Genomic DNA, 16,598 nt, shown 5'->3' on the forward strand with positions numbered 1-16,598 from the left:
CAATCCCATGTCTTTGGCCAGGCAGGCCAAGTTCCTTCTCTTGCCACATTCACCAGAGAGATCAGGCTGTTACAGATAAGAGTAAGGCACTGCAGATCAGAACTTGTGGGAGCCAGAGCCACCAGCTCTGCAGATGAGATCTGTGCAGAGCAGTGGTTCCTAATTTGGAGGAAACTTAAACTCGGTTTGGGAGCCTCTCAAAAATGTTAGATACCATCAGCCTGTCTTGATTTGATTCTTTGCAAGGCTCTTATCCTGTTGGTTCTTAAAAGCTCTCTGCTATGAGTTTTAACCTAAAATGAAGAAGTGCAGCCTTACCTTAGATATTCAGGGAAATGCTTTCATGGTCTCTGTTCTACTGATGCAATGTTACTCCACAACAGGTTTTTTTTCTGTCAAGAGATAGTTGTGTTGGAAGTTTTTAGGCTTTTATTTCCAAGTTAAAAGTATGTGGCAGAAAGGTTGTACGATGAAGGAAATTAAACTTGGTGTTGTCCAGTGACACCATGACAGCCTTTGCTGTGAGCAGTAACTTTGCTTGCAACTCTTGTTGACTATTTGGTTATTAGGAATAACTGCTGCAGTTGGGAATTTTCAGTCCTTTCTCCCTTTCCAGTCTTCCTCCACCTCCCACCCACTTACTTTTCATGTAAAAGAACAGTAGAATGCTGTTCCTTACAGAAAACCACAATATTTCTAGTTGTTTGCAAGTGTGGGTTCAGAGGACTCTGGCTCTTTCATGAGTAAGAATGTCTTGTTACTCCAAAGTAATTAATGCCTAGATATTCCTGAGGATTAGTTTCTTTCTGTCTAAATGAACAGTGACTTTGTGCTCAGTCACTGGCCTTTTTTTTTCTTGAAGCCTTCTGCTTGCAGTACTTCCTCACCAGATGGCTCGTGTCCAAGTGTCTTTACCATGCACGGAGGGGCAGCAGGCAGGGCGTGTACAACCTGAGAATGCATCAGGTGTTTAGTGTCCTCTGCATGGAGGGGAGAGCTCAGAGGGCTGTGTTGCATGTCTGAGCATGGGCTGCTCATTGCTGCTGAGGAGGCACCTGCAGGGTCTGTGCTGATGGAGCAGTCATCACTCAGGAGGGGCAGCATTGGCCTCTGCTGCCTCTTGGCACAGACTGATCCACAGTCTTGCTGAGCTGCCCTCTTCTGCTTTTTTGCTTCTTGTTTTTTCTGCCTGAGGGTTTTATATTTTTTCATGTCAGTACTTTTCACTCGGCTCCTTGGACTCGTAACGATTACCATCTCAACAATTACACTTCGCTCTGTCTTTATTCTTCTTATCTTGCAGGGCTTTAGCTCATGGACTCTCTCACAGCTCAGCAACAGTTTTCTCAGTAAAGCTGAGCCAAGGTCACCCAGTGTTGCATCACCAGATTAGTCCTTGGGCCAAAGGCAGCTGAATGCTTGACTGAAGATTGTTATGTGGCTATAGTTATTTGGAAATAAGTGGCACTACTAAGTGACTTTCAGGCTGAAGGATGGGAAGAAGTTGTTTTTGCTTAAGATGTTCACATTTGTCTCTTCCAGATCAAAAAAACAACTCTGAAGATTGTTTCCTCTGGTGCCTCTCAGAGAATCATTAAATAGATATCAGACATTACAGGAATTTGACACTTTCCATCAACACTAATACTTTTCTAGTTTGCTTTTAGTATGCTGCTGGTTTCTTACTCTCCTAGTTGTGCGTAAGCAGTAGAGTATAAGGTGTCTGGTAGGATTATTATGCAGTCTCATGTACCCTCCTTCCTCCCTAGTACCATTTTAGTACATTCATTTTCTTTTTTTCTTATGTGCCTTGTGATGTTGTGGGATATAACACAATTTCTTCTGACAAAGATCTAAACTTCTTGGGAAAATTATGTGTATTGAGCTGCTTAAAGCCAGGAAGGTGTTCCCTATTTACTTTTCTCCTGAACATGATACATTTTGTGAAGTGTCTTAGGCCAATTGGGTAGTCCCTGAACAATCCCTGCTGTCCTAGCTAAGAATTAATCAATCCTACTCCAACTCTTATTTTTAAATTATTCTTTAAAGTCCCAAACATGACAGTCCTGAAGGTCTTACAGACAGTTGTTTGACTTTCAAAGGGCTACCTTTCTGTGCACAGTGTTTGTCTTTCATAGGCAGTTCCTGTGTTGCAGTTTGATGCAGGTTTGTGTCCTGACTTCTGGCTTGCTGTGCTTGTACCTGCACTTATCAGAGTAATCTTTGGTTTCTTTGTAAATTCTGGAATACTGTTCTCTTCACTTGGTTATAGTGTAGGAAGTGTGGAGAACAGGGCACAGGAGACCTTTTGAATTTGAACAGGCTACAGCTGGGTATGGATAAAGTGCAAGGAGGTTTCTGGTGGCTGGACATTTCCTCTTGATCTGTACAGAGATCTTGGCCAGGTATCAGCAGGTTCAGAGCATCTTGGGGTTATGGTATACATGTACCCTGAAGCTGGAGTTGAGACAAACCCATAATAGCAGGTGAGCAATTGGGTTGAGTGTGTCCCAAAGGTCCTGCAGCAATACTAGTACTGAGAAAATGGGTAGAGATGGATCTGAGCCACTCTAAAGAGGCCTCACTGGGCAACACGTGCTGTGGAATGTCAGTGTTAAAGATAATGAAACTGCTTCTCACCCTGGCCAGAACAGCAATGTCAAAATAGTGTGCAGAGGAAACCAACTAGATCCTGCCCATATCTATTAGAAGTGAAATGCTTTAGTAAGAGACATTTACTATGAAAATCATACAGATAGAAGCAGCAGAGAATCAGGCAGTTGGAAAGCTCAAAAAGTTCCATCTCACACAGCAATAAAAGGACTATTTGTATAACTGCAAAAAACTGTTTTCAAGATTTGTACTGGGATGTTGTCTAATGAAAAGTGTTTATTCTGTTGTTTTCCAGAGGATTGTATGATATTGTTGTAGCAAAAGACAACCAGTCTCGCTGTGTGGGGCGCTACGATAACCACGGCAGTTTTGGGGAGCTGGCATTGATGTACAACACTCCTAGAGCTGCCACTATTGTTGCCACAACAGAAGGAGCCCTTTGGGGACTGGTAAGGAAAGGAAGTTCCTCTTATATGCATAATATTTTGAGCAGTACCTCACCCTGTCCAAAGCTTCTCTTGATACGGCTCCTCTGCTCACAGGTATTTTATCAGGATCTGCTGTCTCATCTCCTGGCATGATACAACCATTTTGCAAATCTTTTTGGCTGACTTTCTGGAACAACTTGTCTGTAAAAACTGTATCACTAGTTCTATCTGTCCCTTTATAGCTTTGCTTTTACTGTAGTTGTGGCTTTTGTTAGGGAGAAGAAAAAACTCCTGGTTTTGTTTTCATCCTGCAGAGGATAATGGAGGGGGAAACAATATCTAAATGTTGTTCTTTATTTTTGACTGACCTTCCTACCATTTTGTCTCTAAAGGGAATGGGAATGTGTTAAATATTGTCTTGAGGTTGTTAGTAATTTGAAGAGGTCAGAAAACTGCCCAGAGCTTTGTTTTCCTTCACAATGAGCTGTGTTGTTACCTTGGAAGAGGTACTGGGGTCAGCGTGACCTATGAGATACCAAGCTAAACAGTGCTGCTGCTTTGTCTCTAGCCCAGCAGCGCTGAATGTGAAGCTGTAGCCATTAGTTTCCTTTTTTAGTTCTTTTCTCTGCACTATTTGGATGGGGTTATTTTCCCAGTGCTCTCTTACTCATCTGTGAGGGTTGGCATAATAAGTGGATTGTGCCATCAACGGAGCCTTTGAAGCCACAAGTGTTGTGTGCTGTCTGTGTGCCCCGGGCTCCTCGGCAACTATCGCTGGGGGCTGGCCCTGTGCTCTGACCTTGATTGTAGGACTGATAAGCTGCTGCACATGGCTGTTTATGCAATCCCAGCGCTTGCTGGGAGATCTGACTTCTCTTTTATTTGTGAGGTGAAAGAAAAGAGTTTAGTAAATCAACCAGGGAGTCATGTCAGAATCTCATTTCTGGAGGAAGACAGAACAAAGCAGCGAGCTACAAACTGAGCTCATTCATAAAAGGAAGAAAATGAGAAGATGATTCTTTGTTCCAGTTTGCCTTCAAAAAGAACTGCACAAATTGGGTTAATTTTGGCTTTCGTTTTTCTGTGATTATATTCAATTAATTAGCAAGATGTAGATGAGCAGGGACCTCTTACTAATCATCTATCCTGTGAACATTTTTTTAACTAAGAATGCATTTTCCTCTCAAACTTCAGTTATTTTTTCCAGTTATTCTATTTGTTGTCATGTTTTATTTTACTATTTTGACCCTGGTGTAATTTAAGCGTATTTTTATTATTATGCAGAAGTTATTCTTTAAGCTCTTTGGTTATCTGCCATTTGGGAAGTGTGGATTACTCCTGCTGCATTGCAGGCTTAGGCCAGCAGAAATTGGGAAGGCTCAGGCACAAAGCATTTATCACAGTGAGTCCCTTCTGGAGAAGGGGAATGTTCTCAGCCTGTGCTGCTGAATGTGTCTGGGGGAACCTCACAATTACACACACTGCCTTCTCAGCTCAGCTTTTTTTATGTTCAAATACTGCTGCTTCTCCTCCCTCATGATACTCTCAAGCAGGTGAATTCTGATTTTTTAATGCTTTTACAATCCCCCCCACAGTCTCTGCATCTTTCTGCTTCTCCAAACCACAAACATTTGAAGACGCTTTTACCACTGAAGAATTCCTTTAAAAAGAGAAAAGTCCCTTTTGCTTTATCTCCTTTGAGTAACAGTAATACCATCCTGCCTTTCATCTTCCTCATCCTTCACCATTAATGTTCCATTGGGATCACCTCTGTTAGTCCTTGTTACAAGTATTTGCAGCCTGCATCCCTTAAAGTTGTCCATTTACTTGAAAATACCTCTTCACCTCAGAACGCTGCTGCTTAGGTACCAGCTGATGGTTTTGGGAACCGGAGGAATGGCTTTCAGGATGTTTCTGCTAATTATTCCTTTTAATTTTTGTTTCTTTGTTACCGTTTTCCTGACCAAATCTCTGCTCCTGCCCTCTGATTTTTATTTTTATTTTTGTTTCGGGCAGGGTCCCGGCCGGCTCCGGTCGGTGTTTGCCGGGCCCGGGGCGCGCCGTTCCCGGCGCCGCTCCCGCAGCGCCGCCCTGTGGCCGCGGGGCGCAGCGCGGGCGGGGCTGCCGGCGCAGTTTGCTTCCTTTGCCTTTTGGGCTTTTTGCCCCCCTTTGCCTTTTGGGCTTTTTGCTCCCCTTTGCCTTTTGGGCTTTTTGCCCCTCTTTGCCTTAGGGCTTCACAAACGCAGCCAGCAGCTTTTTCTCGCCGAGCACACACAGCTGGCTGTTAGGAAATGGTCCTTCCAGAAGCTGGCTCTTGGATCTTGGAAGGTGGAGTGAACAAGCCTTGCTGCTGTTTGATGCTCTGTTCCTGACCTGTTTGAGACCGGTATAAATCTTCAACTTTTGAAGTCTGTGACTCAAGAGAAGAATCAGATTCAGATTCAGTTCTGCAGTTGCCTTAAGTGCTGGAAATGGCGGTTTTCACTGGCTTCAGCAGGAAGAGTGAAACTTCTTCATTTAATGCAGAAGCATGGAAGATAATATCAGCAAACAGGCAAAACCCCCAAAACTCAAACCAGAAAACAGTGTAAGAATAAAAATGGAATCCCTAAGTGGTTGTCTAAGAAGGTCCAGGTCTTACAGCTCCCTATTTTTTAATTTGGTGTAAGTGCTCTAGCAGGAGCTGTTGCAGTCACCATTGTGGATATGGTGTCACTTTAGCAGCTGCTTTCTCAGCCCTGGCGTTTGCTGTAAATACTCGTTCATGTTTGTCAGCTCTTTAAACAGGGAGGGATAATGTATTTCTCTGTGCTGTTTCTTGCAGGATCGAGTGACGTTCAGAAGAATTATACTGAAGAACAACGCAAAGAAGAGGAAGACGTATGAATTATTTATTGAGTCTGTACCCCTTCTTAAATCCTTGGAGGTAAAACCTCTCAGAGACATCTACATCTAAATTCTTGCATTAGCAGTCAGTGTTCCTGCTACATCAGAAATTTGTCGGTTTTGCTTCGAACAATATATTAAGTGCTGCTTTGGTATCACATATACTGCACAAATTAATTTGCATTGCTGAAATAGTTCTGGGGTTTTTTCCCCCAGATCCTCTATTCACAGTAGGGATTGCTGATTTTTATCTCAGTGTCGTTTTTTAAAAAATTCTTTACATAAAAAAACCAAAAAACCACCTCTGTGTATTTCAGGGAACAGGTATCAGAATGCAGTTTGGTAGTCAGGGCTGTGGTTTCCTGTGAGGGTGTGATATTGACGTAAGGGTACAGTCACTGGGATATTTGGCCTTTATCAGCCAGGAGTGGTTTTAAATTTGAGGCAAAGGTGTGGCTGTTGTAGTCTTGCCTTAAGCTTAATTTAATATTCAGGAAGTAAACTGCTGAAGAGAAGCATTGTGACCTGGGAACACAGGGACACTGTCCTGTTGGGGTGTGTGGTGCCTGAATTAAGGAACAGTGTGGAAATTGTCACTTCTATTGATTCACCCTTTATTGTCAGAGGGCTTTTGGAACTGACCAGCCTTCTTTTCCATTAGTCTGTCTTTGCCTTAAACCATAATTTAACTTTTCTTATAAAAATACATTTTTCAGCATTTATTTTTAGTATTTCAGCTCTCAATCCATTTGGGAGAAGATTACAAAATTGCAAAGTATCATTAGGTGTGAACAGCCGCCTCTACTATGTATTATTTTGGACATACATTGTAGCTGTGGAAGGGGTAAATTACACCACCTTCTCTCTCTGTGCCTGGCTTAAACTGGTTCCATCAATGTGACTTTTTTTGAGCACAGAAATGACTCAAATATTTAAAGATACAGAAAAATAACTCATTAGCACTGGATGGCTTTTTGCATGACACATTGCAGTTGAATCACGCATGGACCAGAATTTGATTTCTCAAACATAGGCAAGATGAAGGTGCATTTGGGGAATGAATGGATTGATTACAACTGAATCATCTGTTGAATTTTAACTGCTAGGATTTTCTTCCTTTCTTGGTATGGTTTTTTTTGCGCTGCTCTGAAGCAATGAAATTGTTTTGTGGGGTTCTAAATGGGTGGTGGGAAACATTGGAGATAACTCATTTCTCCCTTCCTGTCTGTGAAGGCTCAGGCATGTTTCCTGGCATGCCATGTGCTGCCTCCTGCCCTTGCTGCTGGGCATCCCACTGCAGGGCTGCTCAAGCCCTTGTCCTTGTCATGTCATCTTCCTCTTCACTCCAGGAAAGAGTTCCTGGACACAATTCCTCCCACAGACATGTTTAAGTATGTAGTGGTTAAAATATTTTCAAAATGTTTTGCTGGTATTTCTCATTGAAGTTAGTTCTTAGGGAGTTTATAACATTTTTTCAGAGTATTTTCTTCAAATTTCAACTGAATCTTAGTGATTTTTCCCCCCCCTCCCCTTCGCTCTAAAGCAGCCAAATCAGATTTTTTTAACTTGAGTGTTAAGACAAGCACAGGAATGGGACCCTAGACATATTTATTTCCTTGTTGATTATGGTAGTCTTAAGACCTGTGTTTGCAGCACTATGACAGTGTCATTTTGGGGCTATATTTATAAATTGTGTTTGTGTGTCTAGTGAATGTCTGTTCATATCAGGATGAGTCATTAAGATTCAAGAGAGTTCACAGAGACGAACTATAATTGATTATTATTTTTAATTTTCCTCTTTGTTCCAGGCATCAGAGCGAATGAAGATAGTGGATGTTATAGGAGAGAAAGTGTATCAAGATGGGGAACGTATAATTTCTCAGGTACTTGAAATCTAAACTTCTTATTGTTCTCCTTTCTCTGCTTCTGTTTTTTCTATTTGGAATTGATTTGCAGAGTTGTGTTACTTAGACCAACTTGGCATTTATTCTTTAAATATTTCTAATTTATTTAATTTTTAAATGTTTGAGGAATGGAAGTATGTATTTTGCTGCAAATTTATTCTATTACTTTAACTTCTAGGTATTTCTTCTTCTTGTGTTTTACAAGTATCTTTGCAAGGATTCAAGATGAGTGTGCCTTTGGAAGCTGAAATTTAATGTCTATGTAGTTTTCCATGAAATGCCCCATCTAGAGTTTTCCTAGGCCCCTGTGACCAGATTAAACAGGGAATCAATAGCTCTAAGAAACTGTCAGGGTTAATTGAAACCATTGTTTTTTCTTGTGCTTTCCTGAGGTATTTCAGTGGTCTGGCTTTAGTGGTTGGTGAATGTTTTGTCTGCTGCAGTAGAGCAGGGTCAGGGTGGTGGAACATGAAGCTGGATGAACTCAAGCTATAGCTGTTTGATTGGTTTTGGGGTTTTTTTTGGCTGTGGCAGAAATAGCTTTTTGGAACACTGTTACAGACAGTGGAATTTTGCACCAAACTTAGCTGTGGGTTGCTGTGTAAAAGTGCTCTAGTTCAAGTAGAAGTAAGCAAGAAAGGCTTACCTGAAACTGCAGGTTTTTTGATTACAACATTATTCTTGTTGTATAGACAGAATATGACTCCTTGATAGTGTCTTGAATAATTGATCTTAGTTGTCTTGAATGTCAGATAACTGAATATAGGAAACAAGTTTGCTGATAACTGTTGAATTACTTCACTCCAAAAATACCCTCAATTTTTAAAGTTGCTTAAGACCCTGAGGAAACAGAACTTTCAGCAAAATCAGACCTTATGAATCAGTCTCAAAACTGGGAATCCATACCATCAGTGATCCAATTACACAGTTGGTTTTAATCTTTTCTAATAACTGAATTAAGGACAAGGATGTAATTATCCTTAGAAGGAGGATTAATAGTTTGGATAGATCTGGGTGATGGTAGTACACTGCTAGAGACGATGAAATTCTGTTCTTGGAAAAGATATGATAACTCTTATATTACAGCAATTGCATCAATACCAGGAACCTCTTTTCCCTTGTGACTAATTTTAAATTTTAATTACCTTTCTGGAATTTGACCCTTCAGTTAAGGGCAGTAAGATTTAAAGCACTTGAAAATTGTTAGTAGTGTTATGAGGATGTCTCCCACTCAGTTTGTTTCCATTCTTTTTGAAAATAAAGTACTCTTTCAGCAGTTACTCTTTCAGAAGTTAGCATAGAGCATTAGTTCATGCTGTGGTAGTTGGCAACAGTGAATGAAAAGTTTGCACTCAATGGCTTACAACCATCCCCAGGAATTTTAGCTAAAGGCCTAATTTCTTCTGTAACTCCATGTTTAAATCTTACATCATCTTCTGTCAGCCCATGTTTCATGATCAAGTTACAACCATTTCTCTCCATCCTTCCCATCACATTCATCTCCTTGACCACTTAATGTCAGATTTCTCTCTCTCCTCACTTTGTTGTAGTTTTTTTTCTGCTGAGCTGCTCCCATTCCCTTATCAGTTCCTTTTCTAGTTTGTCTCCCTGAAGCCTTTAGTCCCTTTGCTTTTGGTTTGTAGCAGGATGCACTTCACAGATCTCCATGCTGACTTCCAGCCCTATGCCAGGCCCATGGGGGCAAATACAGAGAGGAAACATTCTTTCTGTCACAGACTAAACTTTAAAATTATAAAGTGCTGGTGAAGCTCTCCAGAGCAGATGTAACCTGAGATCACTTGAAGATTTTAAACATGATGAGATTGAAAGAAATGTGAAAAATGTTCTAGAGCCTCTCACAGGATGACAGAATAGTTGAGGTTGGAAGGGATCCCTGGAAATCAGCTTGTTCACCCCCTCTGCTCAAGCAGAGCATGGAGGGTTTAATAGCACCTTCTTCCTGCTGAAAGAAACACAGTCACTGAATCCCTGTTTTATTAAAATTTGCTTCTAAAAATTCTAGATTCGACTTAGTTTCACTATTGCCTACTTCCATCAGGATCAGAATTTTTGCATTTAAGTGACCTTGCTGTATATCATCAATCTCCTTTTTGTTTTCCTTTCCTCAGGCCTTCTTTCTGAATGATGTGCACTACTACTTTCTTCCCTGTGGGCTCCTGTGGTGTATTACCCAGCCAGTCACCTTTTAATGTTAAGAATCTGAGTGTTAGTCAATTCTAGCAGATTTCTGCAGAAGGCCTAGTTCAAAGTGAATGCATTAATACCATTTATACATGTTTTCACAGTCAAAAAAGAATTTATTTTACCTTTTCTTCTTCACAGGGTGATAAAGCAGACTGTTTTTACATTGTAGAATCCGGAGAAGTGAAAATCTTGATTAAAAGCAAGGTGAGTTGAAATTGAGGGATTAGGTATTGTATTAATCAGTCCCTGTTTTGCCTGATTAATAATCTCTAATTAAGAGATGTGAAAAAGCCCACCCTGAATTACTTTAGTATTTTATTATGTTGATCATCATTATTCATATGATGTAGGTTGTGAGCTCTGATACATGCTTTGAAGCAGCCAGAAGTCATTTTAGTAAAGTGCAAAGGTCTTTTGCTTCTGTCTGCTGCTCTGCAAACTAAGCTGATATGTGACTGAGACTGCCTACAGCTCAACTCCACCCCATCCCTCTCCACACTGATACACTTTCCCTGGCCTTAAGGGTGGAGGTAAAACTTGTCTTCCATGATTGCAGAAGTCTGCACATTCCAAAATGTGGGGTCTGTTATCTCTAGTGACATACCAGATGTTGGCATTTGAATGGATTTCTGTACAGCCTGAAGCAGCCAGGAGAGCAGCCTATGTTGCATGATAAAGCCTGTGTTGGGCTACATAACAGCTGTTCCCAAAGCTGTAGCAGTAGATACCTGCCTGTCTCAAAACTTGGGAGCTGCCACTTGATTTTCTTATCAAATTCCAATTGGACATGGTGTTGAGGTGTTCTACCATGACTTGGGAGTTGCTAGTTTTTAAAGGTCTGTAACCAAGGAGCTGTTGCACAGATGTAAAGTATCTGGGATTAACTGCAGCCTTGTACCAGGACTGAGATGTGTGCAAATCATGAAACTGTTTTGATTGACAGACTATGACGAGTAAAGAAGCTAATCAAGAGGTGGAGATTGCCCGGTGTCACAGAGGGCAGTATTTTGGAGAGCTTGCACTTGTTACCAACAAACCCAGAGCAGCCTCTGCCTATGCTGTTGGGGAGGTCAAATGTTTAGGTAAGCAGATGATCTGTGTTTCTAGCCATGGTTTTCAGTTATTTGCTTGTCTCATGGGCTGTGCTTGAGTGAGCAGCCATTCAAAACCCAGCAACCTTTTGGTAACTGGCAGATTCCAGAAGCCAGGAGCACAGGCTGGAGTGGAGCTGCAAGTGGAAGTTGGAGAAACTGCTGCTTCCTTATGTCAGATTTGGCCTGTACTTGTTTGTCACACATAGCTTTCATGCCATCTTTTAATACCACAGTGGGGTGTATTTAGCTTCTGTATTTATCCTTGAGACCAGGTTTGTATTTCATTAAACTTGTTTCTCCAAATAACCACCCAGAGAGAAATCAGAAACGTGATTTCTGTTTCTGTGGGTTTTTTTGAATCCTCTGCCCTAAGAGGGTTGAACTGAAGGTCTGTGTTCTAAGTTCAAAAGCCAGATTGGTATTTGGTGTCCTTTTTGACAAACAATCTTGTTTTCATTTCTGTTCCATTACAGTCATGGATGTGCAAGCATTTGAGAGGTTGCTTGGACCCTGCATGGACATTATGAAGAGGAATATAACACATTACGAGGAGCAGCTGGTGGCAATGTTTGGCTCTAGCATGGACCTGATGGATCCAGGGAATTAGGCACAGGGTACCTCAATGCCTTCTTAGTTCAAGACACAGAAAAGCCTCCTATCAGCAACACAACTCACAAGGACAACGGACACTATGGAACAGTTACTGCTGCTGTTTTCTTGGGCATTTTAGAAACCATAAACAAGTCTCAGCACAGATGGATTGCTCACTCCTCCCTGCCTCCACTTTGCTGCTGATACTTCATTATTAGACCTAGATTAAAGATGATTCTAACCCTATGTTCACTTACTTGGTTCAGAATGGCGTCTGTCCAACAGTTCAAGTGCCTGATACGAAACCCAAAGTGTGCAAGATAGAGAAGCCTCCTTCCTTCTGGGTGTTACTATTGGGATGATTGTCCCATGAGATTCTCTAGTGGGAGGTTGCCTGTTCTGCAGAGGCAGCCTGTGGAATACAAGTCTTTTATGAGCTGATTACCTTCATCTGACGCTTTCCTTACACAGTGTCAAATTTGCTTTTAATTGTAGCATCTGGGTTTGAAGTTGAAATATCAATGGAGTCAATGAATAAAATGGCACTGAAGTTTTGGTCCACCTGCTGAAAGCAGCAGGTAATAAATACAGAGAGCTCTTTAAACCAAGTAATCCGAGCTGGGGACATGGGAGAGTCTGCTTAGCAACCAGATGCAGAAAACGTATTTTAAGTGTTTTCTGAGCAGCAAAGAAAAGGTGTTTACTCTATGCTGTCCAACAAAGTGCAGTGGTTCAGATCAAATGGCCTGAAAGTGTCATAGTTGTCATCTCCCCATATTTGCTCCTTGTTCCTGACACTGAGTACATTTTATGGTGGTGAGATCACAATATATGACCTTCTGTTGCTTACAGAGATCCTCTATACTGCTACATTTCCCAGGGTGAATTTGTTGGGTTGGGTCAGTTTTAAGGAGGTGAATGTTTCATAATTTAAATGAAGTCTACTTCTGTACTTAGTTACAGGAGCTTCCCCTAGTCCTAACATTTCACAGTATTTTAACTTCATTAGACACTTGGATGCTTCCAAATACCATGTTGATTTGCTAAACTTTTCAAAAGTTGGCAACATTTGACTTTGTAAAGCAAATGTCTTTGCTAACTACGCAGTTGGTGTGTTTGAGGAGTCTTTTTGGTTTAGGTGATAACTAAGCTAATGATGTTTATCTAAAATACCTGTTAAATTTGCAGCATTTATTAGGTAGATTCTGTTTCTATAGCTTTAAGGACTTTAATTGGCATATGGCTGAGATTTTATCAGGGTATTATCTAAAAAAGAATCAGACCATAAGAAGGTCATTTTTATGGTGTACAAACAGACTATATATATATTAAGATATTGAATTTGGAGGTAATAAATCTAGTGACCCTTTGAATTTGCATTCTTCCACAGCTCATGCAAAACATACTGGTGTTTTATGGGATTATAAAATTTTAATGGTGAATACTAGCATAACAGAACTTGTTCTTTTTATTCATGGCCATGTAAGCAAGAATGGAAGGATGCTAATCTTGAATTCCTGCTTTTAGTTATCACAGTGGACATTTCTCTTAAGGCATGAGATGCTTAGCAGCAACTCTAAGTTGATTTCTGGACAGTTCCCCATAGTGGATGAGCTCCTCCCATTCCCTGCAATATGAGTAAGGTGGAAAGTTGATAAATTTGAATGACTGTTGTCCAGTTACTGTAATTGCAGTCATATTTTTATATAATGCAAATGATTTGTAGTGGACACCACTGAACTTGGTGTTTCCATATTATTAAAGTTCTGGTCTTGATGTCTAGTGGCTGTTCTAACTGCATGTATTTTAGGACAGTGAATTTCACTTGCTTTCCTGGGATGTTTCTTTGTCATAAATTTACAGCCAAAGAAGCAGTAGGTACTTTTCACTCATGCTTCCAAGGTTTAACACCAAAGACAAAAATAGTTTTCATCACAGAATTTCAAAAACCAAACAAAACCCAAACCAACAAAGAAAAAAAGAAGAGGGAAAAAAAAAAAGAATAAAACCCCACTCATCAGCTCCTTGCAGTGATAGCAGATAAACTTGAAAATACTTTGGGCTCCATGAGGAAGAGAGTTCCTGAAGCTAGCTTGTGACTGTCCTGTTCAAACAGGAACTGGTCTCTGAACCAGCCTGAGTTTCTGCCTAAACTGTCATGTGAGCTCAAGAGAAACTTGCTGTGAATAATCACCTGCTGGCCTTTGTTGCTCCCAGGCAGAATATCCCTTCCTTTATCCAGAGGAGCCTGGCAGGTTGGGCTGCCTTACAGATGGGTTCTGGTTCTTAATGCCTTTGCTTCTGTGCAGGACAGGATTGTAACCTCAGCAGAGGCAAACACAGTTGTTCCAAAGTTTAACTGGAACCTAGGCAAGGCTGATGTCAGTTTCTTGAGGTATTTCTGCCTGGAAGGCAGGATCTGATGGCTTCTAAAAGTCAAAGGAAAATACAAGAATATAAAATCAAAAGATTGGGATCCCATATGAACAAGTTTTTGAAGTTCTGCCTTTCTCTGGACTCCCTGGAGCAATGTCATACTGGGCAGTGCATCCAGGGTCCATGCAGAATCATTCTGTGGTGTAGAGGGGCAGCTGAACTTTGAGCTGCTGAGAAGACTCATCCATTTAAGAACTATAATGTGCAATGTGCCTGATTAGTTTGGTCTCCTTTAATTAACCTGTTTGTACAGTTTTGGAGCATGAAGATAGTGAAAGAAACTTTAGTAAGATACTCAATATTGCCAGGAATCTGGGTAGAGCACCAACAGTGAGCAAAATTGGGCCATGTGCAAGTGCTGATACAGAGTCCAGAGAGCAAATACAGCACCTGTTTGTGTCCATCTGCCCCATCCCTGTATCTCAGCTCCTTCCTTTGCATTCTGTTCCTTGCAGTCGTTGCAGAGTAAGCCCAGGTGTTTTGTTACCACTCAGTGTTCAGTAAATCTGCCACCGAGTCTCTGGAATTGGCACTAAAGAGAGATTTAGTTTTTAATAAAACAACTCAGCAGCAAAGTGGGCACAAAGGATCATGGTTTTGAGGCTTAGAGGAAGATAAATCTCCTGTTTGTGATTCCCTGCTTGTGATTGTTGTGAAGTTGGTGAGAGAAGCTTTCAGTGGTTAAATATCCTGGCACTTGGTATTTCTGTCTAATGTCACAGCACAGGTTTGATTATGTAAAAGAACAAAAAGGAGCAGAAGTGCTCTCTTTTTAGAAACAAAAGTGCAAAACTTAAAACTTTAAAATAAAACTTTAAAAACAAAGTGCAAATTTGCACAGAGGGCAAAAAAAAAAAAACCCCAAACCCCTTTGAATGTCACTTCCATTCTTTCTTTTCCATTGGCTGAAAGCAGACTCTTGTTCTTGACTTGTATTTGTAAACTAGTCTTGCCAAAATACAAACACATTGGTTTTTTTCACTTCAGATAATTTTTGTTGTTACAGTTGTTGCTGATCATTTTAACTTTTTTCAAACCATAAGTTTTATTTCAAGAGGCCTTCCCTGTGGATTTCCTCCTGGCGCTCTGCAGCACTACACTGCTATTTCAAGAGGCAAAAGTCACCTCACAGGAGACTCTCAGTGCAGCTTAGCTGGAGCTAATAATGCTACTAATTTTCCTCTGTGGGGCAGGAGGGGAATTAAATTCTGCATAAAGTTGCTACCTCAAGGCTCCAAATGCTTTTAAAGGTCTTTCACTTGGGAGAATTTAATAAGACAGTTCTTAAAATTGGTCTGTTCTTTTGAGTTAAATGTTTTTCTTTTTTTTTTTTTAATTGATTCATTGAGGGACCCTTATTTTAATTCATTTTACTACTTGATTCTCAAAGGATGAACAGCTGCGAAGTTTGGTTCTTGCACTGTAGTGTTGAACATGAAAGAAAAATATCTGCCATATAAACATGGTTTTAACAAGTTAAACCACTCTGGGGTTCAGCTTCACTTGTGGTTAATAAAAAACTGACCTGTTGTGTCCAGCCTTCCTGTACAGTCCTGTGTGTGCTCGTTATTGACTCGCTGCAGCTGACACTGGATGCACTTGGAACTGAGCGAGTTCCTCTTGCCAGAGCCTCAGAGAGCAGCACTTGCCCTATTGCAATAGCAGAAAGAGATTTTATACAGCACCTGCCCTCCAGGTTTTGATGCTTGGTGATGAAATTTTACAGATATCTTAAAAGTAATTCCAGCTTTGGTCCCAATAAAACTGGCTGCTCTGAAAAGTCTGCCAAGTTACCATGGAACTGGTTCTCAGTTCTCAGGAGAAATAAAGTATTCCTGAAAATCTCTTTTTAGCCTACACTTACAGCTATGAATGTTTTGTGGCAAACTGCCTTTTCTTTAACCTAACTAACAATCTGAAAATTACTTCGGTACATCTAAATTTATATTTGCTTTTGCTGAAGTTTAATTTCTAAGCGTTGGGCAGTTTATGTGGTGTTTTTAAGCGGGCCGGGAGCAGGCTGTGCCGCGCAGAGCGGCGGTGCCGGCGGGAGGTGTCCTGTGCCTTTGGCCGTGAGTCCAACGGGCCACACGGGCATTGCGCTATTGCACAGTCACCCTGCCGCCGTCCATGCCAATTCCTCCAGTAACCTGGTAAAACAAGGAGGATTCGAGGATAGTGTTTAATTGTTTCAGCAGAGTAAACCTACTTCTGTCCTTTCTGCTGTTTCCCTGGCAAGGATATGTTTTGTGCCAATCTGTAAAGCGGGTACAAGATACTAAAACGGTGCTATTTTATCTCAAATAGCTGATGACTGGTGAATGCAAAGACAGGCTGCCAGACTCGTTCTGTGCACTTCTCAAATTCATTTCGGCTGTGTGTCCTTGCAAAAACAACCTGGCGCCTGGTGCTGCCTTTACCAGGAGCTGCATCGGGACCAA

The 16,598-nt window shown here is 41.0% G+C and overlaps 1 protein-coding gene across 1 annotated transcript in view; it reads left to right on the plus strand.

The window, feature by feature from the left end:
• The window catches only part of PRKAR2A (protein kinase cAMP-dependent type II regulatory subunit alpha), a 59,557-nt gene extending 43,850 nt beyond the window's left edge, over positions 1–15,707 (plus strand). The window contains exons 6-11 of the mRNA XM_079316699.1: positions 2,909–3,062; positions 5,866–5,967; positions 7,736–7,810; positions 10,175–10,240; positions 10,980–11,118; positions 11,604–15,707. Coding sequence (XP_079172825.1) covers positions 2,909–3,062; positions 5,866–5,967; positions 7,736–7,810; positions 10,175–10,240; positions 10,980–11,118; positions 11,604–11,737 — 670 coding nt within the window. The 3' untranslated portion in view covers positions 11,738–15,707. The remainder of the gene's footprint in view (positions 1–2,908; positions 3,063–5,865; positions 5,968–7,735; positions 7,811–10,174; positions 10,241–10,979; positions 11,119–11,603) is intronic.
• The last annotated feature ends 891 nt before the right edge of the window (positions 15,708–16,598 follow it).

This window comes from Erithacus rubecula (genome assembly GCF_903797595.1).
Source record: "Erithacus rubecula genome assembly, chromosome: 13".
Taxonomy (NCBI): domain Eukaryota; kingdom Metazoa; phylum Chordata; class Aves; order Passeriformes; family Muscicapidae; genus Erithacus; species Erithacus rubecula.